General features: G+C 50.7%; 1 protein-coding gene across 2 annotated transcripts; it reads right to left on the bottom strand.

Annotated features, from left to right (window-relative positions):
- Positions 1 to 1,176: 1,176 nt before the first annotated feature.
- LOC133346423 (forkhead box protein A2-like) lies at positions 1,177 to 10,049 on the bottom strand. Of its 2 annotated transcripts, none has more exons than XM_061557993.1 (3): positions 9,906 to 10,049; positions 4,702 to 4,882; positions 1,177 to 2,297 (listed from the first exon to the last, which is right to left on the bottom strand). In XM_061557993.1, exons 2-3 carry the CDS (start codon positions 4,861 to 4,863, stop codon positions 1,377 to 1,379), a joined length of 1,083 nt encoding a protein of 360 aa, XP_061413977.1. In that variant the 5' UTR covers positions 4,864 to 4,882; positions 9,906 to 10,049; the 3' UTR covers positions 1,177 to 1,376. The 2 variants fall into 2 exon arrangements, with proteins under 2 accessions (XP_061413977.1, XP_061413968.1); XM_061557984.1 differs by lacking the exon at positions 9,906 to 10,049 and adding an exon at positions 8,659 to 9,617.
- Positions 10,050 to 10,812: the final 763 nt, after the last annotated feature.

Raw genomic sequence — 10,812 nt, 5'->3', positions numbered from 1 at the left:
TAATCGTCACCGGTGTTGGCCGTGAGCGGCAATCGAACCCAGCTCGCCGGGGTTCGGAGCGCAGCGCGCTAACCGCTACACCACCACCGCACCACCACCGCAACACCACCACCACTCCACCACCACCACCACCGCACCACCACACCACCACCCCACCACCACCGCACTACCACCACCGCACCAGCACCACCACCGCACCACCACCACCGCAGCACCACCACCACCACACCACCACCACCACCGCACCACCACACCACCACCACCGCACCACCACCACCGCACCACCACCACCGCACCACCACACCACCACCCCACCACCACCGCACTATCACCACCGCACCAGCACCACCACCGCACCACCACCACCGCAGCACCACCACCACCACACCACCACCACCACCGCACCACCACCACCGCACCACCGCACCACCGCACCACCACCCCACCACCACCGCACTACCACCACCGCACCACCACCGCAGCACCACCACCACACCACCACCACCACCGCACCACCACCACCACCCCACCACCACCACCACACCACCACCACCACACCACCACCACCACCCCACCACCACCGCACCACCACCACCGTCCCACCACCACCGCACCACCACCACCGCACCACCACACCACCACCCCACCACCACCGCACTACCACCACCGCACCAGCACCACCACCACCGCACCACCACCACCGCAGAACCACCACCACCACACCACCACCACCACCGCACCACCACACCACCACCACCACCACCACACCACCACTCCACCACCACCACCGCACCACCACACCACCACCCCACCACCACCGCACTATCACCACCGCACCAGCACCACACCACCACCACCAGCACACCACCACCACCGCACCACCACCACCACCAAACCACCACCACCGAACCACCACCACCGAACCACCACCACACCAACACCACCGCACCAGAACCACCACCACCGCACCACCACCACACCACCACCGCACCACCACCACACCACCACCAGCACACCACCACCACCACCGAACCACCACCACCACACCACCACCGCACCACCACCACACCACCACCACACCACCACCAGCACACCACCACCACCACCACCGAACCACCACCACCGCACCACCACCACCACACCAACACCATCGCACCAGAACCAACACCATCGCACCAGAACCACCACCACCGCACCACCACCACCGCACCAGAATCACCACCACCACACCACCACCGGAAGTGATAGGGAAGGAGGGAGGGGGGTTGATAGGAGGTGATCGGGAGGGGGAGATTGACAGCGGGGAGGGAGCGATAGCTGGGGGGGGTGATGGGGGGGGAGTGTAAGTGATCATTATTATCGCCGTGGCTTAATGGTCACCACGCGGTGTCGTGGTGTCCGACCACGCCGGGTCCTGGGTGGCCGTACGAGAGGCCCGGCACGGGCCAGCCGGGCGCGCTCCACGTGACGGCAGCTGCTGGCGCTGAGAACCCTCGCTCCGCCAGGATGGACTCGATGCTGAACGAGATCCGAGCGCTTGTTGAGTTCGTCGTGCTCCTGCTGCTGATGCTGCTCGTGCTTGTGCTGCTGGTGGTGGCGGTGGTGGTGATATCGTCGTCGTTGTCGTCGTTGTTGATGATGGTGGTGGTGGTGGACGACCCACAATGGAGACCGTCTTTGTCCGTGAACACAATGGACGATGCAGGCAGCGCAGAAGAGTTGATGATGCCTGTCCCTTGCTGCTGCTGCTGATGATGGCTATGCTGGTGGTGATGGTGGTGATGATTTTGCTGTTGTTGTTGCTGCTGCTGATGATGATGATGAATTTGCTGTTCATGCTGCTGCTGATGATTATAATTGTGTTGTTCCTTTTGCCCTTGCTGCTGCTGGTCATGATAACTTTGCTGATGATGCTGCTGCTGCTGATGGTGGTGGTAATTAATATGCTGCTGCTGATTAATTTGCGTCTGTTGATCTTGGTGTTGCTGCTGCGGATGACAATGCTGCTGCTGATGATGATTCTGCTGCTGATCGTGAGTCTGATGTTGCTGATGATTCTGATGATGATGATTGCCCTGTTGCTGCTGATGCTGTTTATGAAGTTGCTGACTGCTGTTCCCACGACGAAGCACCCTGCTGCTGTTCTGCTTCTGATGATGCTGTTGCTGATGATGCTGCTGCTGCCTCCTCCGCCTACGAAAGTTCCCATTCTCAAACAGTTCGAACATGTTTTCACATCCTGCAGAAAATGTCCAAAAATTCCCTTTGCCCTGGCCGCTTCCTCCTGGCCTTGGCACCTGTGAAGACAACGACAAAGGTCCCCCGGATAGCCTTCACGGAGCGTTGGGGGCAAGTGCTGCGAGTAGAATCCAAAGTTTATTATCCGAGTAAAATTGCCCATTTGAGCCGTGACAACTCCGTTTTGAAGGGTGACTCGGCCAACAGACAGACGCGGCAGCGAGGAGTTAATAAACTAAATATTTTTTTAAAAAAAACTATATAAAGTTGAATTAAACCAAATGATCTTGGTTGTTGGGGCACCCGGTAAGGATAGAACTCTACCGGGCAGCCCAGGACCACGCTGCTGCTGCTGCTGGCGGTGGGACGACGTCGCTCGATTGGCCTGGACACGCCTGGGAATTCCCCAAGGAAGAGCTAGAGGCTGTGTAGAGTAGTGTATAGTGTAGTGTATAGTGTATAGTAGTGTATAGTGTCGTAGTAGTGTATGCGTAATAATAGTGTATAGTGTGTAGTAGTGTATAGTGTAGTGTAGAAGTGTGTAGTGTATGTGGTATAGTAGTGTATAGTAGTGTATAGTATAATAGTAGTGTATAGTGTAGTAGTAGTGTATAGTGGTGTATAATGTATAGTGTAGTGTATAGTGTATAGTAGTGTGTAGTAGTAGTGTAGAAGTGTAGTTATAGTGTGTAGTGTAGTAGTAGTGTATAATGTATAGTAGTGTAGTCGTAGTGTACAGTGTAGTAATAGTGTATAGTAGTGTGTAGTATAGTGTAGTGTGTAGTGTAGTCGTAGTGTATAATAGTAATGTAGTTCTAGAGTCTATCGCTAGGAGAAAGAGGGGTGTAGACCGCCACTGCCCAACAGGCTGCTATCACTGCTACCTTCACCAGGACAAGCGGACCGAGAGACCGAGCGAGCGAGCGACCTCACAAAACAAGCAGGTACACTGACACGTGCGTCGTTTCGAGCCTCCACCAACCGATTCCTCCTTAACGGAGTCACGGCGATGGCAGAGGCGGTGATCCCAAGAGAAGAGGCGTCGACCGGTCGTTTTACAACGCTGTCGAACCGAGTGTGTGTTGCGTTCGGCATCTCGGTAGTCGTGACAAGAGACAAACAAGCAACAGAATCAGCCGCGCGTCGCCGATTGTCTGGGATGTTGTTGTTTGTAACGAGCGATCATTGGGCAATTGCCGTGTAAACATGGGCATGCCGTCGGCCGCCGCGAGCCTCGCCAGGGACGAGCGGATTTGAGAAACGAACGAACCAGGGAAGGAACGCGGCTCAATGTTTGGCCAGTCGCGGGTTGAGGGGGTAGGTGGAGATGGGATGGGATCAGTGCCGGATGATGCCAGTAGCACTAGGAGCTGCATATGTAGTAGCTACTTGTGCCGGATGATCCCAGTAGCACAAGTAGCTACACATGTAGTAGCTACGGGCCCCGCACTTTCAAGGACCCCGCGCTCAATGCTTTCAAGCTATCAATTCCGGTTCAGTGATTCTGCACTTGCTCTATTACTATAGTACTATACCGCCTTCAACTTTTACGAACGACCGGGTGTTTAAGGTTAGCGATTTGTCGTATTATCTGGCTCTATAGCAAATGAAAAAATACCATTACTTTGACTTAAAGCTTTCGTGACTGCAGAAATTAATATTTTTTAAAAATGTTTTTCTATCTACTATGGCTTTACCGAAAGACCCTCAAAGAATAAATGACTTTACTATACAAGTAATTTTTTACGTGTTTTAATATTTACGTGTTTTTTTATATTCTTGAATCTTTCGGTAAAGTCACGTAGAAGGGCAATCATAAAATAATAAAAATAAAACAATCAAATTCTCACGACGTTTCGGCCACAACACAAGCAGGTGACCTTACCGAAAGATCCAAGAATATGAATCCGTGCAGTCACGAAAGCTTTAAATCGAAATTTACGTGTTTTTTGTTATTTAATTTAAATTTAGGGGGGCGGGGGGGGGCCTTCATAACAACATATGCTACGGGGCCCCGCAACCGGATTTGTCCGTCAACTGTATGGGCTGATTCTTAGGTATTATCGGTAAAGTCACGTAGGTAAAAAAATTAAATTTAAATTAATAAAAGTAAAATAATAAAATAAAAATCACGACGGCTCATTTACTTGATACAGCTATCGTGCTGTGACGGTTCCACCTGAAGCTTGTGTTGCTTCCGAAACGTCGTGATTTTTATTTTATGTTATTATTTTTTATTTTACTTTTATTAATTTTAATTTTTTTTACCTACGTGACTTTACCGAAACAAACCTAAGAATTAATCCTTGCAGTCACGAAAGCTTCAAATCTAGAATGGATGGGGCTGCACGGGTGCGCGTGGCACGGGTGCGCGTGGCACGGGTGCGCGTGGCACGGGTGCGCGTGGCACGGGTGCGCGTGGCACGGGTGCGCGTGGCACGGGCGCGCGTGGCACGGACTCGCCTTGCGGAAGCAGCTGTTGAGGGAGAGATTGTGTCGCACCGAGTTCTGCCACGCCTGCTGGCGGCACGCGGTGCCAGAGCGGTAGAAGGGGAAGCTGCAGCGGATGAAGTCGTAAATGTCGGCGAGAGTGAGACGACGCTCTGGGCTCTGCCGGATCGCCATGGCGATCAGAGCAACGTAGCTGCGTTTCGGGGGGAGGGGGGGGTGCACAGAGAATCAGAATCATCCGAATATCCTTTGAGCTGTGAAGCTTTTGATTTGCACAGATGTCCAGCTGGGGACCGGTGAGAGAGAGAGAGAGAGACGGCGATACAAGCGAGCCACAAGGTGGAAGAGTTTAGGGGTTGATGCACAGAGAATCGGAATCATCAACATATTTATGCTGGAGGAAATCCGATGAGCTATAAAGCTTTTGATTTGCACAGATGTCCAGCTGGGACCGGTGAGAGAGAGAGAGAGACGGCGATACAAGCGAGCCACAAGGTGGAAGAGTTTAGGGGTTGATGCACAGAGAATCGGAATCATCAACATATTTATGCTGGAGGAAATCCGATGAGCTATAAAGCTTTTGATTTGCACAGATGTCCAGCTGGGGACCGGTGAGAGAGAGAGAGAGAGACGGCGATACAAGCGAGCCACAAGGTGGAAGAGTTTAGGGGTTGATGCACAGAGAATCGGAATCATCAACATATTTATGCGGGAGGAGAGCCGATGAGCTATAAAGCTTTTGATTTGCACAGATGTCCAGCTGGGGACCGGTGAGAGAGAGAGAGACGGCGACACAATCGAGCCACTAGGTGGAAGAGTTTAGGGGTTGATGCACAGAGAATCGGAATCATCAACATATTTATGCTGGAGGAAATCCGATGACATATAAAGCTCTTGTTTTTTGTTACAGATGTTCAGTAAGGGGCAGGTGAGAGAGAGAGAGAGACGGCGAGATAAAGCGAGCCACAAGGTGGAAGAGTTTAGGGGTTGATGCACAGAGAATCGGAATCATCAACATATTTATGCTGGAGGAAATCCGATGATCTATAAAGCTCTTGTTTTTTGTTACAGATGTTCAGTAAGGGGCAGGTGAGAGAGAGAGAGAGACGGCGAGAAAAAGCGAGCCACAAGGTGGAAGAGTTTAGGGGTTGATGCACAGAGAATCGGAATCATCAACATATTTATGCTGGAGGAAATCCGATGATCTATAAAGCTCTTGTTTTTTGTTACAGATGTTCAGTAAGGGGCAGGTGAGAGAGAGAGAGAGAGACGGCGAGAAAAAGCGAGCCACAAGGTGGAAGAGTTTAACAGGTAGCAGGGCCTTCGCGACCAATATGATCTATAACGGAGATGTTTGGAGTTAGATCGCGTAAATATAAATGCGTCGTTAAACCCGCCACCACCCGACACAGCCAATTGCTAAGGTTTGTCACGTAAACAAGAACGTGCCAATTAGTGACTAGTCCGCTGGTGATTACGAAGGTGGAAGAGGTGAGTGGATTGGTGGAGCACGAAGGGAATTGTGGAAATCTTCTTGGTTCTTTCGGTAAAGTCACGTAGAAGGGAAGTAATAAAACAATAAAAATAAAACAAAATAAAATAATTCTCACGACGTTTCGGCTACAACGCAAGCAGCCGTCTTCAGGTGAAGAATGAGACACTGCCAAGCTAGGAGCTTATATATATAAAAGTTCCTAGGTTATATATATATAAGCTCCTAGGTGAAGAATGAGACACTGCCAAGCTAGGAGCTTATATATATATAAGCTCATTCTTCACCTGAAGACGGCGTGAGAATTATTTTATTTTATTATGTTTTATTTTTATTGTTTTATTACTTCCCTTCTACGTGACTTTACCGAAAGAACCAAGAAGATGAATCCCTGCAGTCACGAAAGCTTTAAATCGAAATGTATTTTATTATGTTTCATTTGTATTATTTTATTATTTCCCTTCTACGTGACTTTACCGAAAGAACCAAGAAGATGAATCCCTGCAGTCACGAAAGCTTTACATCGAAAAATTGTGGAAATCTTATGGAACACACGCGGAGGGGCGGGCGAGAGGTGACGCATTGAACGCCGCGAGAGACGATCTAGGAGGGGTTGCTGGGTCACGGACAGATTCGTGAAAAACTTCAGAATCCCGCACCTAGACATGTTAAAACCAATCACCATTCATCACGATCATCATCACCGTCACCATCATCATCACCATCATCACCGTCATCATCATCATCATCATCACGATCTACACCATCATCACGATCATCACGATCATCATCACGACCCTCTCACCATCACCATCATCACGATCATCACCATCATCACCATCATCATCATAATCCTCACCATCATCATCATAATCCTCACCATCATCACGACCCTCTCACCATCACCATCATCACGATCATCACCATCATCATCACCATCATCATAATCCTCACCATCATCACCGTCATCATGATCATCACGATCCTCACCATCCTCACCATCATCACCATCATCATCACCATCATCACCATCATCACCATCATCACCATCATCATCACCATCATCACCGTCATCATCATCATCACGATCTACACCATCATCACGATCATCACGATCATCATCACGACCCTCTCACCATCACCATCATCACGATCATCACCATCATCACCATCATCATCATAATCCTCACCATCATCACGACCCTCTCACCATCACCATCATCACGATCATCACCATCATCATCATCATCACCACCATCATCATAATCCTCACCATCATCACCGTCATCATGATCATCACGATCCTCACCATCCTCACCATCATCACCATCATCATCACCATCATCACCATCATCATCATAATTCTCACCATCATCACCGTCATCATCATCATCATCACGATCTACACCATCATCACGATCATCACGATCATCATCACGACCCTCTCACCATCACCATCATCACGATCATCATCATCATCACCATCATCATAATCCTCACCATCATCACCGTCATCATGATCATCACGATCTTCACCATCCTCATCATCATCACCATCATCATCACCATCATCACCATCATCATCATAATCCTCACCATAATCACCGTCATCATCATCATCACGATCTACACCATCATCACGATCCTCTCACCATCACCACCACGATCTACACCATCATCACGATCATCACCATCATCACGATCCTCTCACCATCACCACCACGATCTACACCATCATCACGATCCTCTCACCATCATCACGATCATCACGATCATCACCATCATCACGATCATCACGATCCTCACCATCATCACGATCTACACCATCATCACGATCATCACCATCATCACGATCATCACCATCATCATCATGATCGAGCGACACCTGCCTCTGTCCCGTGACCCTCATCCAATGAGCCTTCCCACACATCACGTGACCTCAAAGTGCCCCTAGCCTGGCACGAGAGTCATTGGGAGCGGTGGTGCAGCGGTTAGCGCGCCGCGCTACGAGCCCTGCGACCCGAGCTCCGATCTCGGCTAGCAGGCCCGCATCTGATCCGTTCCTGGGCCTCTCCCCTAGGTCGCCTCAGCCTCAAATAAGTATCCCGGTGCTGTGTGGAGCAAACGTCGCCACGGGGGAGACAAAGGCGACCGGGCGTAGTGCCGGCTAACCCCACCCCCTCCGTGTGCCGTGCCGGCCTTCATAGGTGCTGCTCGCTAACGGCACTTGCCACAACAGTCTGTTGAGGCTATAAGGGGGATATTTGTATCGTGTGGTGTATGTATGCATGCGCATGTGAGTGTGCACGCACGGTTTGTGAGTTTTCTGTGTTGATGGTGATCGGACCTCACTCAATAGCTGCTCCGCTAGCAGCGTTTTCCCCAACAGTCTGCTGAAGGCTATACGGGGGACCTTTGCTTTTGTGTGTGCATGTACCTGTACGTACCTGCACGTATCTGTGTGTACTTGCACGTACCTGTATGGCGGTCTCGATCTTTTATCATCGCTGTCTTCCAGCCCATCATCGTCGTCGAAGTTGAAGCAGTTGTACGGGTACTGGGTGTGGTTGAACATCGTGGGGCGGCGATGATTGATTCGGAGGATCACGCTGCTGCTGCTGATGATGATTGTGATTGTGATGAAGCTTCATCAATTATTTAATGATGTGCTTAAGACAACATCCGTGACGAATGTGAATAAATACTCTGATGATGGTTGATTGTTATTTTGAAATGTAATGAATAGTACTGCAATGTGTAATGACGAGGAGCTACGTGCTATTGATAAATGATAACGATGAGGGTGATGATTATAATGAACTTCGTGATGGAAAATAACCAAAAGTTGTGATTATGACGATGACGACGATTTTTGATTATTATTTCCGTGACAATATTAACATGCTGCTGCTGCGTATTGCGACCTCACAAATAATGTTGGTGATGATGATGTTGTTGGTGATAACGATGGTAGTGGGGATGATGATGCTGATGATGATGTTGGTGATGATGTTGGTGATGATGTTGGTGATGATGATAATGATGACGTTGTTGGTGATGATGATGTTGGGGATGATGATGTTGGTGGCGATGATGATGTTGGTGTTGATAATGATGTTGGTGATAATGATGTTGATGATGATGATGTTGGTGGCGATGATGATGGCATTGATAAGAGCTCCGCCCAAAGCTGCTGCGACCATGAATGCCAAGGTAGATGATGACAACGATGGTGTTGGTGACGGTACTGCTGCTGATGATGATGATGTTGGTGGTGATGATGATGGTGGTGGTTGGTTGCAGATGCTGTGTGGGATGAACGGGCAGGGGCGGGATGATCACACGTGTGGCCCTGGAGTTACGGAGTGAGCGCAGAGCGTCGCGCGGGGTTTATATCGAGGGGAGCGAATCCCTCCACCCCCCCTCCAACCCCCCCCCCTCCAACCCCCCTCCACCCCCCCTCCACAAGCCAACAAAGACAAAGCTCCCCCCGTATAGCCTGACATAGCTGTTGGGGCAAGTGCTGTTAGAGAGCACCTATGGTGTTTGAATGGCAACATCCGTGACGCACGCGGGAACTGGTCCCCGCATATCCCGTAGGTCGACTCAGCCTTAAATCATTTACCTGTTTGTGCTGTGTAATCAAACGCGCACGCACACACACACAAAAAAGGGTCGACATTGGGGGAGACAAAGGCGGTCGGGAGTGGTGCTGGCCACCCACCTCACCTCGTAGCGTCCCGTAGGCCTTCGTTGACGTTTTACGCAAACCGCATCAAGTAATGATTGTTTCGGCTGAGTCGACCTAGGGTTAGGCCACAGCACAGGTGCAGAGATTCGTCATCGACGTTGGCCGTGAGCGCTCCCCTCACACGTGAACACACAAAGACAAAGATGCCCCGTATAGCCTTAACAGACTGTAGGGGCAAGTGCTGTTAGCGAGCACCTATGAAGGCCGGAACGGTACACGAGGGGTGGGTGGCCAGCACCACGCCCGATCGCCTTTGTCTCCCCAGTGGCGATGTTTACACACAGCACCAGGTACTCATTTGAGGCTCAGTCGACCTAGGGGAGGCCCAGGCCCGGTTCAGATAATCGTCACTGGTGTTGGCCGTGAGCGGGAATCGAACCCGGGTGGCCAGGTTCGTAGCGCAGCGTAGCGCTAACCGCTACACCACCGCTCCCCGCACGGGAACACACGTACACACGAAGACAGACACACACACACACTTTGACGCGCACACGCCTTCACATATTTAATATATAACCATGTCATGCATGCATGCACACACGCACACACACGCGCGCACACACACGCGCGTAAACGCACGGATACATACGCGTGTAGTAAAATATATTAACAGAGACAAAGACAAAGATCCCCCGTGTAGTCTTCACAGACTGTAGGGGCAAGCGCTGTTAGCGAGCACCTTTGAAGGCGGACACGGCACACGAGGGGGTGGGTGACCAACACCACGCCCGGCCGCCTTTGTCTCCCCAGTGGCGATGTCTACACACCGCACCAGGTACTCATTTGAGGCTGAGTCGATCTCGGGGATGCCTAGCACCGTGAGCGGGAATCGAACCCCGTTTGGCCGGGTTCGGAGCGCAGCGCGCTAACCGCTACACCA

This window comes from Lethenteron reissneri, chromosome 3, assembly GCF_015708825.2.
Source record: "Lethenteron reissneri isolate LAM-NWPU_2019-01 chromosome 3, ASM1570882v1, whole genome shotgun sequence".
NCBI classification, from domain to species: domain Eukaryota; kingdom Metazoa; phylum Chordata; class Hyperoartia; order Petromyzontiformes; family Petromyzontidae; genus Lethenteron; species Lethenteron reissneri.
The sequence above is the reverse complement of the archived record's forward strand: the minus strand, read 5'-3'. Positions and strand labels throughout refer to the sequence as shown.

Excerpts from the sequence above, each read along its gene's own strand:
- LOC133346423 (XM_061557984.1), bottom strand. The coding sequence starts at position 8,756 with ATGTTCAACCACACCCAGTACCCGTACAACTGCTTCAACTTCGACGAC. Across the intron at positions 4,883-8,658 it reads AGATCGAGACCGCCATACAG|CTACGTTGCTCTGATCGCCA; the intron begins GTACGTGCAAGT and ends CCCGAAACGCAG. Across the intron at positions 2,298-4,701 it reads TCAACAGCTGCTTCCGCAAG|GTGCCAAGGCCAGGAGGAAG; the intron begins GCGAGTCCGTGC and ends TTGTCTTCACAG.